At 38.7% G+C, this 22,114-nt stretch overlaps 1 protein-coding gene across 1 annotated transcript in view; it reads right to left on the reverse strand.

The window, feature by feature from the left end:
- Positions 1–19,927, reverse strand: part of CCDC60 (coiled-coil domain containing 60) — a 46,813-nt gene extending 26,886 nt beyond the window's left edge. The window contains exon 1 of the mRNA XM_010004874.1: positions 19,478–19,927. Coding sequence (XP_010003176.1) covers positions 19,478–19,927 — 450 coding nt within the window. The remainder of the gene's footprint in view (positions 1–19,477) is intronic.
- Positions 19,928–22,114: the final 2,187 nt, after the last annotated feature.

The following is a 22,114-nucleotide window of genomic DNA, read 5'->3' on the forward strand; positions in this document are numbered from 1 at the left end:
ATTCCTGCTTACTGTCTCAGACAGTTATGTGTCCTCTTCACCTTTAGAAAGACACTCGAAGGCCCTTAAAGTATTTTTGGATGAATAAATTCTTTTGAATACCTTGTTTCAGTCACAACCACCGCATGCAGACACTAGATTTTATCCTAACCATTCGCAAATACTTAGACTTTTTCTAAATAATTCTGCAGATTAAAAATTCTCCAAGTTTTGAGAATTTCCAGCTTTTTTCTCCAAATCTTACTGCAGAAATAGCCTGAGCTGGTGCTGTGCACGCCATCTACAGATAGAGTCAAGGTACAGTAAACATACTTTTAGGTTGTGCATTTAATGTTGCTTTGTTGGGTTTTTTTTTAAGCTGGTGCAATAATTTGTTTCCTTAGCAATTCCTGAAGTTTCTTCATTCTGGGTAGCTCATTAAGTTTATGTGTTATTGTCCAAAATAGCAGACTGACACACCTATTGCATCCTTCTTCCTTTTAATATATCACTTGAATAGGAACATTACAATTACATTTGCAAACTGTGGATGTGTTTTGATGAAAATAAATCAGCAAAGCCTCATCACAAGCCAACATTTAGTCATCCAAACACAAGATCAATCTGGTGAAGTATATTTTTTCATTTTACAAAAATGTTTAAAAAGCTTTTGTGGAGCACTCCATATAGAGATGAATATTCCTGTTCTGCAGGTGGGATTCTAAATATTGAATTTTAAAGGCAATATTCTAGCCAAGTACTCAGGATTGTTTTGGTAGTTTTTTCTATTTCTTCTACTGCTGCTGTTCAATAATGACCCTTTCTGCCCTTTCACTGAGCATGGAACAGACATCAGCAGCAAAAGAATTTTCAATTAAACACAAGAGACTGAGGCAAAGGACTTCACCAAGAATATATAGCAGAAAATTAAGACTTCTTTAAGAGTAAAGCTATTCTAGTGTTTCAGCTTAAAAAAAAAACCAAACACCACAACTAAATCTGCAGATATAAATATATATCAGAATCAAAGACAAGATATTAAATTTGTTAAGATTGTGCTGTACTACATCAATAATGCAAAGTGCTTTGCAGTTGAGAATCTCTGTTGCCAAGGGGAGCATTTGATAAGAACTACTGCAGCAGCTTCCATTGCTGTTGGTCTCCAGTCAGAAATGGTTCTGATATTGACAGAAAGGGGCACTCAGCCCATTGTTTTACCATGGGTAGTTCTAATGAGCAAGAGGATTTCAGACTTGTTCTGCAGTCCAATGAAGACATCACTGTCAATACAGACATATCAAGAATATGGAAGGAGGCAGCTGAAAAGTGAGAGAAAGGTTGCTAGTGAAGGCGTAAGAATGAAATTTGAAGTGGATTCAATTTCACCTCTCAGAAATTTCCTCTGACATACTAAATAAAACATTTAAAACCTTATCCCACCTAGCAGAAGCCTTTTTTTCTTTTACTGCCATGAATTTTTGTACACACTCCACAGCTCACTATGCCTCTATTCCCTATGCCTGAAATGGGAAAAATAACACTTTTCTTTCATTAACATTTATGAAGTATTCAGACATAAGATGGAAAGCACATGTGCAGGAGGACTATTGTTTTCATTATAAAACCAGCTCAAATAGCTTGGTATTGTTTATTCTATTGATTTTTGTCCATTTATGATATTCCTTAGGGAAATCTTTATTCTCTTGTCTCCAAAGAATATTTACTTAATTCTGTTAAGTTTGCTAAGTTTTGAAAAATAATGGGATCACATTAGTCTCAGTTTCAATGCCACTGCTGTCAAGTGCATTTACCTTAGTTACTTTTAACCCCTTAAACAACCATGGTATTTGAGCTGCCACGATCATAGTCTCCATAAACATTTTTCATTAAGGTGATTTAAAAAATGTGTGATTTGCAAATTTTGAAATGTGAAGACAATGGAAACAAAGTCACTGAAAAAAATTACCACTTCTGTGTAACATCTCTTTATACTGCTTATATTGCTGCCTTCTGTTTCTATAATTTATATGGTCTCTGGGCAACAAGCCAGTAGTTTAGGTATATGTGGTAATCCCAAAACCTTTTATTACATTTTTTGATTGCATACTGGCAATGAAATTATTATTCAGCCTTAGCTAATGTTTTCTAGATATTTTACCCTACTGAAGTCAAATTACGTATTTCTCCCCAAATCTTCTTCCAGAAAAACAAACATCCCAGTGACATCTGAGATCGCAAAAAATCCACTCTACTAGAAGGGATTGTAATGCATGTTAAACTGAAAAAAAGAAAAGTCTGGCACCATAGTAGTGCTCGCTTCCTTCTTGCATTAAGAGTTTAAAATAGATTATAAAGCACTGAAAAGAACCCTTTATGCACAAAGGACATTCAGAAAGCAGAAACATCTATCAACACCTCTAAAAAATTAGTTTCTTCTGCTTGTCTAACATGGGAGTTTTTATTGGAATGCTATGCTAAAAACAGACAAGTTCATGAACCAAGGCAGGAGTACCTAATAAAATTATCAGATCAATATCTGCTACAGCACAGACTCTCTATTAAATCCAAAAGCAACAAACAAACAAAAGAACATGCTATTCCATTTTATTTCATAATGAGAACAAAGTTAATTTGAGAAGGAGTTGGGGGAGACACAGCTGGAAAGCAGAGTTACCAGCCTCAGGAAATTCAAAAAAATGTAATTGAGAACAAATTATCTCTTTAATTACTTTTGACCAAATCGATAAAAAAGCATGGAATAAAAAGCATGATGACTGCCACCTGGCAGAGGACAAAGTTAAAAATTACAACAAAACTAAAACACAGCCGGGTTAAGAACAGGCAAAGCACTTCTCTTGTATGAAAAAAAAAAAAAAAAACACAACAAAAAACAATAGGAGGATGAAGGATACCAGTTCAGTATACCAGCAGTGCATACAGAAGTTAATGGTTGGTTTTGGCCACTGTTCTCAGCCTTGAAGATTGTTAACCCTTTGCTATGTTTGAATTTCAAATATCTTGTCATTACTCAGGGATCAGAAAAAAAAGAACAAACCCCACCATAAACAGAAAATCCCAAGACCTCCTGTTTCCTTGTAAACTTCTATGGTTTCTCCCATGCTGGCCTTTATTTACTGAATACCAATGTAGGAATTTTTTATCTTTTTAAGTTTAAGGCACAACACTTACTCTTGTCCGTGTGTTAATAAAACAGAGCAAGATCTTACCTCTCCTTTGGTAAGATCTCTCAGATATAATAAGAATATTATACATATTTTATGTATAATATAATGTAATATTATATATATTACTGTATTATAGTAATAATCACACCTGGAGGTCACAAATGCACAACTAAGCATGGCTGGCTCTGAGTGAGATGGATGGGACACAGTTTTCTGGTGAGGTTGAGATTGGGGGGACTGTAGGGGCTATAATGACATCCAGAAGCAGTGAAGACTTCAAAGCCTGTATGTAATACTTCCATGGTCCCCATCACTGTAACAGTTTAGCAGTTTGCCACATTTAAGACATTAATCCTTGCAACATTCTTGTCAAGTAGGAGTGTGGCATTATCTTCTTTGCATATATGAAGAATGAAAGCAGAACAAGGTAAGTGACCTGTCCCTGGTCATATAAAACATATACAACAGGAAGAGAGACTCTTTGAAAACAGGTTCATGAACCCAAAAGCCTGCACCTTAGTCTGGAAGTCCCAGAACCTCTCTCACAGTCTGACCGAATCTTACAGCATTTATTATCATTGTAGAACATTAAGAGGGGAAAAATTTGGAACCCTTGACTTTGGTCTCAATCATGCTTTAGTTTAACATTCTGAAACTGTTCTTCATGTGGATGCTGAATACTGAAGCTCAAGTGGATTTCAGGTATGCTTTTGACACCTTGCCCTCTGCCTTTTTCCTGTCTTATCATAACCCCTCAAGGACTTTTAAAGTCTTCAAAGTTTCAAACAGTTCCTTTAAAAGTCTTAGCACTTATATGTGAACAGGACAATCTGTTTATTTTATGGGCTGAGTAAAAGAAATTTCACTCTGATGTGACCTTTGCTTCGATCTGTTCTTGGAAGAAGAGTGGTTGTTTTCCATCTTCAGAATTCTGTATCTAAATTCACCAATACATGCTGGCTGGCTCAGCTGATTAGGTAGTAAATGCTTCACAGGATCCCTGACAGCGATCATTTGCTTTATGCAGATTCGCAGCAGAGCCAGTTTAGCTTAAGATTAACTTCTATTGCCTAGTAGAAACTAAATTTCACAGCACCAAGGAAGCAGCATCAAAGCTGCCTGTAATTAAGCACTAATTTTTCTAGGATGTTCTTCTGCTTCTTCTCACAGGTCCTTATAGTCCAGAAGTTACTTCATCTGGCAGTGACAAGGGACTGCAAAATGCTAAACTGTCTCAGGAGCCTGAGACAAAGCACATGAGTGTAACCATCTTCACACTACTCGTGAAGCTTGAATAGCTTAAACAAATGTTTTGCAGACAAACAATTGGAATTAGCAAAATTAGATGCTTTAAAAACAAACAAACAAAATCAGTAAATTTGGCAGTTTTAAACTGTATTTTTGAGATACAATTTTTCCCTAGCAGTAATTTGTTCCTTCTTTCTTTCCCACCCAGCTTATATTTTCAACTCATGCACAGAACAAGTCCTTCACACAGGGGCAAATACACCATTCCAGTCCCACCAACACTGATTATGTGTAACCTCTACATATGAGACAAAAAAAACCCAGGATGGCCTGTGCCTTTGTTCTCTAAAACCAGTCATATTGCCTAGAATTTCAAAATCATAGAAACTTCAATATTAAACATTGTATTTTCCCCTCAAGGAACATGTCATAGTTTTTGAATAGGCCTGATTAAAGTGCAGACATGCCTAAAAAGTGATTTATTTTTTCAACAGAACAGATCTGACTTTGACTATAATGGAAAAAAATGTCAAGAGACATAATGAAGACAATACAGGCAGCTATGCTATATAGCCTGAAGTAAAAGAAGCTGGCTTTGGACTCTTTTCTTGTAAGGTGCTGTAGCCCATTTCATTAACAGATTTGGGAGCAAAATTATCATCACCACAGCATCCATTCTCTGAAAGGTCCTGGGCACAAGCATGCACCACTCCTTCTAACTTGGTCAATAAATACAAAACCTGTTTCAGCAAAGACTATTAAGCAATCATTTTTCATAAGATCTAAAATAAATTTAAATACCACCAAAAAAAGACAAACACATTGAAAATACACTGTGACAGGATCTCTGGCACAATACTCTTAAGCAACAGCTGGCCAAGTATGCCAGACTCACAGGAAAGAAAGAGCTGGCTGGGCTTTCTAAAGGACGTTATTTCAAATAAACTAGATCTCAGAACTCCCTTAATCTTAAGAAAGAAAGAAAAAAAAAGTATTTATAGTTGGCATAGGGACAGGGAAACTATTGGCAGAAGGAACAATTAATTATGGTTATTTACCTCTGGAATCAATTGGGGATGTATAGGCTAGCCTGGCTTCACCTTGTAAACTGAGTGCACAGTGGATCAGTCCCAAGAACCTCTATCTCAAGCTCTGAGACAATTACTTTCGTAACTTCTTTTAGAAGACCTCTTCATGCAGAAGTGTTCAAAATTATCAGCTTTACGTGGATGATTTTACTTTACTGATGTCGCAAAACACCTGAGAGTTTACATTACTAATGTTTACTAGAACTCATTGCATCCACCTCTGTTTGTTTTCTTTAATAAAAAAAAAAATTAAAAAATGAAGGAGACAGGGCTTAGAGAATTTTCCTGGTACTTAGAATCAAATTACTGGATATTAAGTTCCTAATTATGCGAGCTGTCTGATGTGAACATTGATTTGTTGGAAGCCTCTTAATGGACTAAGCTCCAATCTCTGGGCAGCCAAACCCAGAACTGGTTCATGCCCTGCATATCAGGACAAGGAGATTTTCAGGAACAGTTCATAAAGAGGATGGGCAGGACCAATGGAGGAGGCTAGAAACAGCAATGCCATGGAAAACTACAGGTTTATTGAATTACATGTCTCAGCTTCTAGAGCTCTATGACACTAGTTGCTCACCGGCAGCACCTGCAGAACTTCAAACTTTACAGTCAAACAAACATTTATTTTGACACAAGGTACTAAAGTGGAAGTGAAAAAATTGGAAAGACTCCAATATTGTGATTGGAGAAGAAAATGCTGAATGTATATGGAAAGATCAAGCCTGAACTTCTTAGAGAAACTGTGTCACTTATCTTTCCAACTCACTAGTGGCACTCAGGCCGAACAGTAATCAAAACTAACTACTTTTTTCCTAAGTGGTAGCTGTATCTGCAGATCTCAGCCTTTTGGCAAACCAACATTACATCCAGTTCAGGGAGGAGACAGGAACCTAGGGGTTTTGTTTCGGGTTTGGTTTTGGTTTTGTAGGGTTTTGGTTGATTGTTTTTGTGGGGTTTTTGTGGGTTTCTGCCCCTCCCTGCAAAAACAAACAAAACAAAACATAAAACTCCACAAAAAAACAGGTAAGACTCAGTGATTAGGGAAAACAAATTCCTGCAAAGAAATGTCAGAGCTGTTCAGTACTAGTAATTCTCTTCCATCATCACAGCACTTTATAGCATTTTTAGAAGGATGCAGTTTTCTAGCCACATCGAGACAGATACAATCCTAATGCACAAATTACTGCTATGGATTGTCTCCTCTAAGAATGCAGACAGATTAATTAGAATCTCGCAGCAGACTGGCAAATACCAATTTTTTGTTTGACATTATGCTGCCTACAGTGATATACATAGGGTCAAAATGTAACTTTCCATATGGAGTAGCTAAACGATGAGAATAATATAGTGGGATCATTATGGAATTTATATTTTTCTCAAATTATGTTTTGTCTTTCAAAATATAAACTTCTACATTTATCTTACACAGTGTCTAATTTTTTTTATATTCTAAATCATATTTTAAAAACTCAGATGAGTGCGTTTGTATAATGAGAAATTTAATGACTTGTAAAATGAAAGAGTGCATCTGCCACCCCTCAAAAAAGTAATATTTTCACAACATGAACATCACAATATGGGACTAATGGTTCCATTGCTATTTTTCCAGGCAGCCACTTCTTTGCTTCCCTAAAACAAACATGCATTTTCAGATGCAAGTTGAAGCGCAAGAACATAAAAATGCTTCTATATTTATTAAAATGTTTTTCCAATAACACTTTATATAAATAAAGAATATACAATGGTTGCTATATAAATGCACATTCTCCCAAAGTAAACTGAAAATACAAAAAGTTTACAAACAAAAATGCAATCAAATTTTGACTAGCTGTTTATTTTCACGCAAGCGTATTTTTGACAAAGGACCAAATTCTCCACTGGAATAAAGTTCCTAACTGAACCCATATTTTGACAGGAATTAATATGGTCCACACTGCAACAGGAAAATGTATCCACAGACTGGCTGGCACTGACTTCATCCATGATAAACATGAGACAGATGAACATATGAAGAAAATGATCTTAGTGGCTATGTTGTATGCAAGCTTACAGAGTATCCTTTAATCCTGATGTAAATCCTTAGAGTGTGTGTATATATATACACACACACCAAGGTCCTTGCAAACAGCTCTGCATGGGTTTTAGATGTACCATACTGAATTTAAAGTGTCCTCTCTACATTACCTACTTGTAATATAGACTAAAACTTAACCACACATCCCTCTTGTTTGTACTAGTGTAGGCTTGTTAATCAGAATTGGTAAACCAGCGTTGTGGCATAGATTTGACTACGTTATCTGCAAATAAAGTCCTATATAATTTTATCTGTGACCTTAAAAAATTATCCAAACCTTTTAATATTTAGGAACTACTCTACACTTCTTGTAAAATAAATTCTACCCAAACTGCTAAAATCTGACACATGAATAAGGGAAGAAGCCACAGTTAAACTGTCAAAACTTGATTTTCCAAAGTACAGCTATTTTCAGAAGCATTTTGCAATAGCTATGCCAGCTGCACAGACTGCATTACATCTCCTTAAGCATTGTCTTTGTTTCGATTTCCTATTTTGTATTTCATTAGTTTTAAGCCTGTGTGTCATACAGCCATTAAATCACAGTTTTCAAGCAATAGTGTCTTCCAGCTGACCTCTGAGTAACACAGCACAGACTTACATTCATACAATTTGCTGTTGCAACCAACAGGTGCTGGAAAAGCCTTACTCCAAAGCCTTTACCTTACACAGATAACTTGCTCTGACTCACCAATTATTGCCACACACCAATTAAGATCTCTCATAGATAATATAAGCTAACATTAATTTAGAAAAACAGCTGAAAATTAAATACCTGAAGGGAAAAAAACCCAACACCACAGTATTGTACCAAAAGCAGCTTTTTTAAAAGGAAAGGATTCAAATATTTTGATGATCTAATGGAAATAGCAAACTGGAAAAGGTTTGTTTGCGGTGGTTTTTTTAAAATCTGTTTTTATTAGCTTTCACTAAAAGATTAAGTGAGCTCACTGTCAGCAAGAGTGATTTATGACTGTCAGGCAGCAAAGCTGAATAGATTCCATTCTGCTGAGCTTTTTCAAAAAGTCATGAGAAAAAAATAAAATTTTCATCTGATGAACCTGGAAGGGGATCACCAGGATCCAGCCAAGGTTGAATTTCTCATTTTTCATGGATTAACATAATTGTTTATAGTTCATGGTGTTGCATAGTGACACAGGGTATCAAGAAACAAACCCAGCCAAACAAATAATTCCAAGACACAGCAATGCCTCTTATGGGGGTTTAAAATGAGCTTATTTCACAGAAATCCACCTATGAGGTTCACCAACAACGGCAGCATTTGTTGAGGCAGAGATTGTGGCTGAAGTGCCTTAGAACCGTCCAGCGACAGTACAGCTGTCTGCACTGAGGATTCAGCTCCCTGAACTGTAATGAGCAATTTGTCTCACAGCTTTGATCCATTGTCAGTGTAGCTGACACTGACTCCAGGAATTAATTTCAGGATAACCTAATAAAAAAAAAATGGAAGCAGTGTGTGGTAGATACTGGTAGACAACCTATCATCTGCTGCAGTTGTTAACAAAAAAGTTAAACGCATTTGTTGTAATGCAAAGGCTTTCAGTTGCTTGAATGCATAAATACTAACAGGATAAAACAGCATAAAGGACAAAATATTTTAACTATACTTTAAGCTAAGATCCTGTGTACTTGAGAAGCTTCCTTAGAAAAAAGGCTTCATTTGTACAATTGAACCGATCATAACTGATCAACACTAAATAGAGCACTAAATACCAACTTCAGCAAACATTCAGGAAGGGAATATAAACACTCTTCAGACTCAGTCCTACAGTTATTATGCTGCATATTAATCACAATTAATCTTCCTCACTCTGTTCTGGGAAAAAAATCTTTGTCAGTAGGAAACTGACACTAAGTTGTGGCTTAAGTTTGTCGTATTTGACCATTGTGAACTGATGGTGCTCACACCACTCTTCACCAGCCAGCCAACACTGGTAGACAACCTATCATCTGCTGCAGTTGTTAACAAAAAAGTTAAACGCATTTGTTGTAATGCAAAGGCTTTCAGTTGCTTGAATGCATAAATACTAACAGGATAAAACAGCATAAAGGACAAAATATTTTAACTATACTTTAAGCTAAGATCCTGTGTACTTGAGAAGCTTCCTTAGAAAAAAGGCTTCATTTGTACAATTGAACCGATCATAACTGATCAACACTAAATAGAGCACTAAATACCAACTTCAGCAAACATTCAGGAAGGGAATATAAACACTCTTCAGACTCAGTCCTACAGTTATTATGCTGCATATTAATCACAATTAATCTTCCTCACTCTGTTCTGGGAAAAAAATCTTTGTCAGTAGGAAACTGACACTAAGTTGTGGCTTAAGTTTGTCGTATTTGACCATTGTGAACTGATGGTGCTCACACCACTCTTCACCAGCCAGCCAACAAGCCTGCCAATATCATTATACCTGCAAGAAAGTACTATCCCAAAAATAAAGTTTGTTCTTTATTTTTAGGCCATAGCTTCATTTATTCCTAAAATAAATAGCTCCCCAAACAGCATGGCAAGCAATTAGATATAAGGATAATTTTTTAATCTAACAAAGCTGTAAGTTTTTCACTATCTGAAGTGGTAGCTAACAGATTCAAGGGGTGCAAGCAGTTAAAGAATGAATTTGAGGGGACAGTGAGAAATCAACTGAGAGTAGAGTTCAAAAGCACAAGAGCACTGATAGGGAAATGTTGACACACAGTATGATCAAACGATGGCACCTAGGAATCCTCAGAAGAGAGGACAAATGATCTGATCAGTGGCAACCACTGGTTGTACCTGCAGGAGTGAAACGAAGCACTAAGGCAAAACTATTGAAGCAAATACATTTCAGACTGAAGTACTGCAGTCCAAGGACTGCTCTAACAGATGAGGAATGACATTATTTCACCCTCCCAGAAGTGCCAAAGGCTTTAGCTCAAGGCAAAAGACACAGCAGAGTGCACTTTGCAGCAACTGATACTGGCCAGAGGTTTCAGTGGGTTCTGTAATTTACTGCAACCTAACTTTAATTGCAGCAGAGAAAATATTACAAATAACCCTAACAGCTCTGCAGCCTCTATTTCAAAAATATGGATTGTTATATGGAGGCTGATGTAATACAGCTAAATTAGCCTTTTATGAGGAAGGAAACTTACCAAAAAGTCAAAATCAATCTCAAAAGGAGAAGATTTGTAATGGATACAGTATATGAATGAGCAATTACAAATTTCAATGTCACAGCAGCTTTATGACGCATCTTTTGACCCTTACACGAAATTGTATAGGTGTTTCTGAAGTCAAACGCTTGCAACACGAGATCTAGTAGTATTTCACTTGGAAGAACTGTGTCTTCCTCCATTACTACTCTGAGGTTGATAGACAGGTATCTGAAATACCCAAGGGTTCCACACAAATAAGGACTGTGGAATCTGTCTTTTTTATCTGTTAGATTAGCAGAGAGGACACAAACCTTTTAGCAGTAAGTCATGGAGGAATTGTTAACACACACCCCCACCCCCCCCCCCCCCCAATCCCTCACACACATGCATAACAACAACATGTTTTCGCCTCCCAGTTCTGTTCTCTTTGTTTATGAATGTCTTCATATATTAATGCCAATTTATTATTGATTTCATAGCATTTTGCTAATTTTTCAATAAATATTACAGTTATTACTGAGTGTGACACCTTAAGGCAACCCTCCCCCCCCCCCCCCCCCCCCCCCCTTAATACATCACAAAGAGTTTCCAGGCTACAGCCCCGACCACCATACCCTAAACAACCTCACAGCCTAGTTTTCACGATTAACAAAGTTATTCCTTTTTCCAAATGAGCAGAACCCGAAGTAACATAGCTATTACCTCCGTTCCCCATACTCTGCTTTTGAGCTTTTCATGTAAATAGTGACAGTTATACAGCTCCCTAATTAACTTGACTATTGTCCTCTAGAAATACCTTCTATCTTAGCTCTCTTTTTGTGCAAATAGCATAACATTAACGTAACAAAAAGGTCACATTACACTGCAAGGAATATGGAGACTCCATTATGTCCTCCTCTCCCTGCTTAAAGTCCTCCCCACGTTGTTGTACATTCAACACTTTCTATAGGCATTTCATGAATAATGAGAAGCTACTCTAGCTGTGGAAAGTGCAGCCTTCCCTTGCTTGCAATTTAAGACACATCATTCTACAGTCTCATGCAAAGCAAAATACCACCAATCTGATTTCACACATGGTTTTTCCTCTGCAAGCCAAACTCAAGCTTTAATTATTATGCTTTAATCCCTCACTGCTGAATGCCTCCATTCACTCTTCCCGCATAGGAAAATAGTCCAATTTAAGAAGAGGCTTCAAAGTTATTGCATTCAGATCAGCCTACCCCAACACTGCTATTTTCTGTATGAGAAGAACTACTCATCTTCTGCTCTTCCTGTGTCATGCAATGTTTGGGGGAAATTAGCAAGGTGTCCTGGCTAAACTTCAACCTGCTTAAACTGCTGTTTGCTCACTTAAATTCTCTACTTTTTCAGCTAGATACATCATTCTTCATCACTTTCTATCCTGAGCTCTCACGTAGTATTGCTCCGCTCTGTTGACCACAGTTAACAAAGGGATGGCTGATACAACCTCTATACTCAGTCTGCAAAGTGCTTTTGGCATCACTTGGGGTAAAACTAATCTATATACTAGCCTTCCTAGAAACAAGCACAACCCTATCTACAAAATCTAGTCCTGCATTTCTACATCAGTTGTGATTGTTTTTTCCTCATGTGAATTAAAAAATTTCAACATTGTCCATGCACCCCTCACCCCTAATTCACTACCTGCCACTTTCTACTAGTGATTGCATACACAGAGGGGCCTTTAAGTTTCACATATGCAAAAGAACTCTGCTTTACCATCAGAAACATCTTCTTACATTTCTGATACACAGAGATTCATTCCCGACATAACTCCACTGAACATGACATTAGAGAAAACCTCCACTGTCTGATGAGATCAGCATTAATGTTTCTTTGTGCTATCAAGAGTGACACAAAGAAATAGGAACCAGAAAGCCAGCCATGAATATAAAAACTGTGAACCTTTCTGGCCAGCGCAAGTTCTAAACAAACCATACCCATAAGCAGCAAAGAACATTTAGTTCTTACATTTTTTTCAGTCAAATCTCAAAATGTTTTTTTCTCATTCTTTGCCAAAAGTAAGCATTCAAAGTGTTACCAGTTAGCAAAAATAAGTAACTGACATATTGCATCCCGGAGAGCACCAGGTTCTTCAAATACAAGGAATAGGCTATTTCTTTCATTATGTAACCTATTTGTATGCATTATTAAGCAAATATTCAACCTGTAAAAACACTGATATTTTGAATATTCACTGTAAAGTATAACCTTTGTAATGCACTCCTTTCCTGCCCCAGGCATGCTATGGCAGATCAATTCTCAAACCTAGGTAAGCAATGCAATTCACTATAATGACAACTCAAGCTCTAATCACAGAAGTGTAATGCACCATGACTGTACCAGCAGCATGACATTTGGCAAGTTTACTAAAACCTTAATAATGCATTATCGCATTTGATATGCTTCCCTTAATTCATTACGGAAGCAGCCTTCAGGAACAGAAATTGAACTTTTGAAATTGATTAGACTGTTTTGAACTTAATAGCATGGGGATTGTGTGGACCTTACCAGCTAACTGCTGTTCCAGAGGTATGTCAAACTAGTTTAGTGATCATAAAACCTTTATTTTCATAGAACATAACATTTTCATGTAGTTACGGTCAAGTTAGGAGTACCACCTAACATTTAATATTTGTTAGAAAGTAAAACTCCCACTCTTAACCAAAAGGCTCTAACTTAAAAACATATGCCCTCTCTATCCTCAGTTTTGTCTCCATTCTTGTTTCACACTCTAAAAGACAAAGCAAGAGTTCACAAGCAGAAAGTCCTTTATCATAATACCAAGTTTATACTTTCCATATGCAACAGGCTAAGATAATTCACTTTTCTAAGTAGTTTTCTCCAAAGGTACAAGAAAAGTAATGATTACCAGCCTCACCAGGCCACGAAGAGAAAAATTTCAGCAAAACTCTCAGTACATGAGTGTTTAAATGTGGTTAACTGTAACAAAACCAACTACTTCAGCACTGAAGGAATGCTGCTCCTCTAAAATAGCCAAGAATTTCTAACAGACATCTGACTACAGTGGCAGAGTATCACAAGTAGGAACAAAGTATTACATTGAGAAATTCTATATCAACAACAGCTTAACTATGTCTTCTAAATAATCTCAAATACTTGGCTGGCAACATTGAAACCTTGTTATAATTACTACAATATGATGCACTATTTTGCTGTTTTGTCAATTGACATGTACAAATAAGAATTTTAGTTCCTCAAAAATTGTGTACTTGACATTTTTCAACTTTTTAGTAAGGGTTCTTAAAAACTAAGTCCAAGTTAAAAAAAAAAATTGTGGTTCAGGGTAACAAAGGGGAATGAGTTTAATTAATAGTCTGTACACTGGCAACTGTTGGTTCTAACAGCCTAATTTGAAGTAATATTTGTTGAAGGAGGCAGAAAACTACCTGCTGTTGCAATTTAGGCATATAGCCATATTTTACAAAATATAACTCAAATTTAACTTCCCTTACATATTCTGTTGTGTTCCAGTTCTATGACACCATTATCTAGCACCTCACTTCACAGCTTCCATTTATCTTTCATTCTTCTCCTCCTTTTAGTACCACTTGCACATAACCAAACTGCTCCAGACCACTAGTTCAGCCACCTAAAGCTCTATACTCTTTCCTGCTATTCTGTAGCTGAATTATCCACAGTCTGCTTATTCACCCCTTTCTAATACACCCTCAAGCCTTAAGCATTCAAGCTTACTAACATTTAATAACACATACATAAAAGCAGTGATACAACAGTACATGTCTGAGGGTGAATGCCTCCTTGGATAGGTGAGAAGAAAGTCACATATAAGAGAGGGAGACAGATGCCATTAGGATGTTTATTTCCAAACATCCTCCAAGTTTGTCTTTTACAACAAGAAATGCATCTGTTACTATTTTTTAAATGGAAACGTAGTGCAGTGTAATGCTTGCTAACATAGTTAAAGGCTAGAGACAGTTAAAAAAAATACTTGAGTAACTCACTCAATTTACTGGAAATCAGCATTTTCCATAAAACATGTAAAACGAGGGTTTCACTTGTTTGTTGCTAGCAGTGACCCTGGTGAAAGCTGGAAGCATACATCAGCTTTCATCATGACAAGTGAAGCAAAGATGTCACCTCAGATGGATAACATGCATGAATTCTTTTCTGCCTGACGATTACTATGCTGAGAGCTTGCACACTTGAGTTATTGGTAGAGGTTATGAAGGTTGTAGGAAAAGTAATTGGCATAATATCTACAGTTATTTCCTCACTCACACGCTAAGCAGAGCAGCTACTTCCTCTTACGGTCATTTCAGAGAGAAGAAAAAAACCAAGCACCTCACAACTCTCACGTGCTTAACACCAAAGAAAAAAAAAACAAAAAAACCCCAAACAAAAAAAAAAACACCAAAAAACCAACCCACCAAAGCAAACAACTCCTACAATACCCTTTTACCTATTAAAAACAAGGAAACTAGTGAAGGTTATCCAAAAAAAAAAACCTATCTGCTGAGTCCACGTACATTAGTTAGGAACAAGATCTGATTCACTTCTGATTAACAGCCATCCCAGCGATAAATCACCTATATCTTCTACCTCGTATTGTTAATATGGAAAAAATACTCTAGAAAGTACTAGCATTTTGGAGCTTACTTTCACAGCTGATTGAATAGTTAACAAAGAATTATTTTACTATCCTCTTTCTCACTAGCATTTTGTTGAAATTTCACATTCTTCAAATAGGAAGTTTCAAGGTATTTCTGAAGCTTCTTCTAAAACTATATTGACTTTGCTTATTTTTTAAAGAAGTACTCAGGCATAGCACTTCTTAAATGCCAGTGTGAGACCAGAGTTGATCAATGACCATATATTGGTTACTCCATTTGTAAAACAATAGGAAGGTCACCACACCAGTATGATCTAACCTGACCAATCTCACCATTTTGGAGATACTAGGAAGACAACTCACCACTAACGTTTTTCTGCTTTTCCCAAACCAATAAGGAATTATTAATGCCCTTCACATCAGAGAAAAAGGTTCTTAGTATTTAAGTTCTGCCTTGAAATACACTGGTTTAGTCTTCTGGAAAGCAAGGTTTTAAATTGGAAACTCTGACAGAGCTTTAACTGCAGCAATAACAAATAACAGTGTAATTTCTCTTGAAAGAAATTGCTCTGTTTTCTCCTCCAGTTTCCAGCATAAAACCTTTCACTGTTGATACTGTTATCAATCTTATCTAGTGATCTTTTTACCTAAAGTAAAATTATAGAACAGAATTTTATGACAAGTATACAGCAGGCTTTGACACTAACAATACTCAAGATTTTGTAGACTTGGATTGGTTTTAGTGCTTGGTCAGAAAGGCCACCTTTCTTTCATGTAAAAAGTCAAAAAGCAACCTTAGAGGTTTTGCAAATGAATTAGTCATACCAATTAAGGGAAAGAAACTATGTAAGCATGATAAAAGGTGACTATCATCACCATCCTACCCTTACATTAAGGAATAAGAAAGAGACCTTTAACACATTGCTCTGAACACATAGGAAATTAAAAGTACCGTCTGGATAGTTACATTCTTTGACTTTCAATGAATCAGTATCGTCTGCAATACACATCCGACCTTTGAGAGAGAGGGGGAAAAAAACAAACCCAGACTGAACAAAGTAACTTCCAATTACATGCAATTGAAGCTGGAAGGGCTCTATCTCATGGTATGGTAACACAACCTAGAACTAGGCAGCCCTGCAGGGAGTTCTCCTTCACCCTCTCTCCCTCCTCAACAAGTTTTGAAAAGGCAAGACTCTGAAATTCATTGAGAAGAGGCTTGGTGTACCTGCTCTGATTAAAATACATGGCCCGTGGAACTTTTCAGGATTCATCTCAAAAAGACAGTGGCAGGGGGCACATGTAGAAAGCCACCACATACAAAGCACATCTGAAAGCACAAGACACTGCTGGGCTAACTGACAATCTAAACCCATAAGGGTCACAAAAATCAACATCACTGTGAAAGCTGCTCAGTCAGTTACGCTTGGGTAAAAGAAGCATCCTTGTTGTGGGTTTTGGGTTTGTTTGGATTTTTTTTTTTTTGGGGGGAGGGGGTTGTTTGGTTGGTTTTCTTAAACAAATGTTGTGCTTCCTGAGCTTCCCACTCCTTCGCCAGTATTGCTAGTAGTTGGGAAGGGGTTTATTTTGTGCCAGTGGTTGCAGTGGAATGCAATTCTTCCTCTGCATTGCCCCAGATGCACTTAGTGATTTCACTGTAATGCAGATTCCACATTCTCGGTGGGACCACAGAACAGCATAGTTTTCAATGCAGCAGTTAGAGCAGGCAAATATCAGTTCTATATTCAGATACCAAATTTTCTTAATGAAGATACAAAAAGCATCCATGAACTGCTTCTCTGAACCCATTTGTTGCTATCAAGTAAATAAACAACCTAAACAAGCAATTATTACATATAATATCCTATGCCCATATAATTTTGCATAACCATCCCAGCACACTTTCTCAAATGCTTTTAGCTCTTTATCCATTTTTTAAAAAATATCAGTCTAGAAAGCAGCAGTTGCCAGCAAATATTAGCATACTCAAGTCCTGTTGAATTCACAGGGCTTTTATCATCATCTTGTTTGCAAGTTTTGCTGTCATTCATCATTGCAAATCATCAGCTGTGCTTGTGGCTGAAGAAAATGCTAACTCTGAAGGCAGAGACGAGTGCAAATGCATTAATCAGAGATCATGATTTTTGCTACCAGGAATGTTATGCTCTCAGACACCTATAATTAGACATATCCATGCATCTACAATACTCTCAGTTACTCAAAACATTACGAGGACTGCCAGGTATGGGGTAAATAACCCACATAAAGCAAAAATAACAGGTAATACAAAGTATGTTTAAAATTAGGCTTAAAATTCGGCTACAGAAATACATTTTTGTCCTAGTATCTTTGAAAAACACACAAATAGCTTTCTGTAGAGCACATGCTGGCAGCTTAAATAGAGCTATTGTGTGAGCAGCATTAAATTTCTTTCCCAGTTTGCGGGGATGGAGGGGAGCAGAAGACAGGTGAGATTCATTGCCAGGTTTTCAGTTTTTCAACTTATTAAAATTACCTCTTAGGAAAAGGAAAAAAAAGGTCAGATTTTCCAGACTGTGTACTCCTTTTAGGAATGCTTTCCACAAAAAGAAACAGCAGGTGTGACTACATCCCCTCTGATAGCTTCATTAATCTGAAGCATAAATCACAGCCACATCTTTAATAACCTATGTACTGTATTAATTGTATACTTTTAAGCAGAGTTAGAACTGGGTTTCAGAACACCCTTAAGGATAAAATCCTGACATTTTTCAATACCCAAAGCAACAGCCACTACAAATTAACCAACATTTTCAGGATTATCAGAATTTTTAAAGAGTACATCTGCAGTTAAAAAAATCTGTAAAGTAACCTTCTAATATTCAGAAGAAAAGATGGTTCAGAAGTTCGGTGTTCTTGTTTTAACCTTTGCAACAGCTGCTGGATGTTAACCAATTTACATAAACAAGCCTCTGAATAAAGACAGCCAGCAAGATGCTGCATTAGGTAGTACATAAAAATAAAGTCAATGCCACCCATTGTCTGTTTAGAGCATAAAACAATCTAAAACTTTAAGCTCTGAATGCAACATGCACAATCAGAAAAGAAAATTAAGTAGTGGGTGGGCAGAATCTTTTCTGCCTACCCTGAACAATAATAACCACATTGCCTCTGCTGCAGCTGTCAGAGACCATCCCTTGGGCACTTCATTAGAAAAGCACAGAGCAAAGCACAGCTCAAAGTCACAGAGACTGATGTTACAGGTGGGCTGGACACACTTTTCTCTGTTTCCACAAGGAAAATTACTCTCTTCACAAAACAGTACAAAAACCTCAGCTTCAGATCTCCTTGTGTGAACCAACAGCACTGAGGAAAACAAAATAAAAGGCAGAACATTGCAGGCTCATCTCAAGCATCAGTGACTACGACTTGTCCCTGTGGTTTAATGACTCAAGGTTGACTTATTTAAAAACAACCTGAGTCAGTACAAGACCCACAAAGTTTGTGAGTATGCAACACTAAGGAGGCTAGGAGATCACACAAACAACCCAGCTACCACAGACACTCTTGGCTAACCCCCTGCACCTTCCTGAAACCCAAATACAAATGCAGAGTAAAATGCAAAATAATTAATCCACTATCTCCAAAGCCATCCCCACCTGTGTAAGTTGGCTTACAAACACTTCTTATACTCAACTTTCAAGCTCTCTGCCCACCACTCAGCTGCCACCATTTGTCATTCCTACTTTTTAACTCATCCTTTACACTCATGCCTGCAGTGTGATTCCTCTCCTTTTTGACTTGTTACCTTTTCCTGCATATTTTCTCTCAAGCACATTTTTACTCTCTCTTGATCTCCTTTCCATTCATTAGCCTGCTATTGTCTCTGCTCCATTTTAAGTGCTTCCATTATGAACTTTAAAGGTCAGTTTCAAAAGTCAAATCGAAACGTAAGCATCAAAACAGTCCCAACTTTATTTACAAACACTCTATACCATCCTAACAGGAAAGCATAGAATATTGTTTCCAATGTAACTTTAAGCATAAATAATTATACTTTTCCCTGGAAACAAGGGCTTGCAATTTACTAAGAAGCAAAGCCTTCCTGCTTTTCTATTTAAAGCAGAAATGGGGAAACAAGGCCTACCTGTGCAAGTTGCCCCAAAGAGTAGAGGGTGAATTCCTTTGGGTCTATGTAGACCATCTGTCCAATATCACGATATGGCTTCCCAGCTGGGGTGAAGTGTCCCTGAGTGAATTGCTTTTGCCTCCTACGGTAGTTTTCCCAGAACACTTGATCTCTTGAAGGTTCACTGCTTTTGAAAACTGTACTGCTTCTGGCCAAGACCCTTCCTTCATTGTGAGGAAAGCCAACTAAAGCCTGAATGCTCACAAAATCTCGCGGATTCAACACTTCTGTGGCTGCCAGTGTCTTGAGCCTGCTGGTTTTAGAAGGGTCTGATGCCACAGGTGTCTTGGCTTTGCTTTTCTGAGGAGAGTCTGGTTCCACAGGTGACTTGAGTTTGCTGCTCGTAGCTGCATTTGCAGCCACAGGTGCCTCAACTTTGTGGTTTTTAGATGCACCTGGCAGTGACATTGCTCCAGAATGGGGCCCTCTGTGTTTTTACTCCCTAGGTTATTAAAAACTCCAGCTTCCCAGGCATGAAAACAAATATATGCTGCCCAAACCCTGAAACAAATCCTTTTAATTTCCTACAGGGCAGCCCAGCAGAACAACCTGTTGCTAACTAACACGACACGGGGTCTCATTCCCCTCAGCAGCTCCTCAAGCAACAGAAACAAACCCGGGAAGCGCCTCTCCCCGAAGCCTTTCCTCGCGCACAAAAAACCTCCTTTTGATACCTATTTCTCACAGCCGCGCAACCTCCCCTCCCCGCAGTCCTCCCTCCAAGAGCCTCCAAACCGCTGGGATTACAGGGAACCGGCCTAAACACCCCCCCCAAACCTCCATTCCTGAGGCGGCGGGGAAGCCGAGCGGAGCCCGCTCCCCTCAGCGCCCCGGGGGACGGTTTAACGGCCGCCGCGCGCGACGCCCCGTTGCCCGGGAAAGCGATAAACGGTCCGTGCACAAGCGCCCCCGAGTAAGGAGCCTGGAACGGGGCCGTGCACAAGGGCTCGTGTGTCTGTGCAAGGAGACCGGCAACGAGCTGTGAAGAAGGGGCCGTCCTTGCACAAGGGGCCAACAAGGAGCCTCGGATGGGGCTGCACACGGGGTGCTGTGCAGCCAGCCTGGCTTCTGGGGGGCTGAGGAGCACGTCTTGCACCAGGGGCCACGTGTGGGGCGTTCTGTGCACCACGGGGCTGCTCGCTCACCACGGGGTTGTGCCACACCAGCGTTGTTCCACCCTGGGGACACCAGAGCTCGTGGCTGAGGGAGGACAAGGGCCCTAAGTAACACATTTCACCTGGAGGTGAACAAAACCTCACAACATTTTTAGCAGGCTCAGAGGTGAAAGCACTGGCAAGTAGGAAACCTAAATGTCACTGTAGCAGCAAAAAAATAATATTAATCAGTACTTTAATTAACTCCTTGGCTGCTCTCCCAGGCAGCAACACGGAGCACGTGGCCGAGCACCTCAACCCCCTGCGCCTGCTCCACAGGCAGGTGCTGTTCAACCCGAGAGAAAACCCATCAGATCTCACTCCTCCTCCACCACTTCCAGTAAAAGCCTTTTCAGTAAAATCCTCACTCCAACCTTGTCAAACAAGCAGCCACTGGTGGCAAATGAGAACTGAAGATGAATTTCTTACTGCATCTATTCGGCCCTAAAATACACAGGCAGTCAGCAGCAATAGCACATTATTTGAGGTGTATGATTTCCAGCAGATTGGGTATTTAGCCCGTCAACATCACTCCAACCATTCAGATCCTGCGAGCTCTCCAAAGGGCTGGGGTATCCAGAAACACCTCCTCCCTCCCCTCAGTCTTTCCTCTCAATCCTGAAAAAAAACCACCCTTGCTATTATTTCCCTGCATTTTAAACCCTCCAACACTTCCCTGCTATTACAACTTGTAATTTAGAGTGATGTGACCAGAGAGGGGATGACAAGAAGCTGTGACTTGCAGCCTGAGGCTGCAAAAGGACTTGAGGGCCATTTGCAGCCAGAAAGGATCCCCCCCACCTCATTTTCCTACCTGGATTTTTATTTTCTGCAGCCTAGATGGTCTCCCCAAAACCCAGGGTCTTGTCCTCCTTTGTTTTTCAGGAGAAACTTCTCATCCACACACAGGTTGGGGGCCAGAGGTGCTGATCTCCTGGTCTGCTAAATTGTGCAGCTGGAAATGCAATTTCTGCTACTTTTCTCATTGGCTGCAGCTTAATCATAGATGTTTCCAGCTGAAAAGAATATTCCCTGCACCCAGAGTTTGAGAGAGCCAGGAGAATTATCCCAATTTGGTAATGACCAATCTGAGCACCTGCTTTTGTCGTTCGAGGCTGCAGGGACCTGTTTGCAGCTAAAGCACTTCAGAAAGTACTAGTTTCAGTGACTTCCCTAATACAAACGGTGACATCCCATCTAGCACTGGGATTTCAGCCTTGGGGACTGAAGGAAAACGTCTGCTAGACATGTGAAAAATACAAACGTGGGATTTTCAAGCAGCCTTCATACCTAAAGATGTGCTTCTGCATCCACACCGTGAGGCTTTTGCGTCTGGATGTGGTGCTTGCTTGGTTTTGCTGATGGCATTTGAAGAAGCCTCAGCTCAACCTTTGGCTGCAGCAGGTTGAGACCTGCCAGTGCCTTCAGATCCCAGAGCAGA

The sequence above is a fragment of the Chaetura pelagica genome, unplaced genomic scaffold (assembly GCF_000747805.2).
Source record: "Chaetura pelagica isolate M959 unplaced genomic scaffold, ChaPel_1.0 scaffold249, whole genome shotgun sequence".
Lineage (NCBI taxonomy): Eukaryota > Metazoa > Chordata > Aves > Apodiformes > Apodidae > Chaetura > Chaetura pelagica.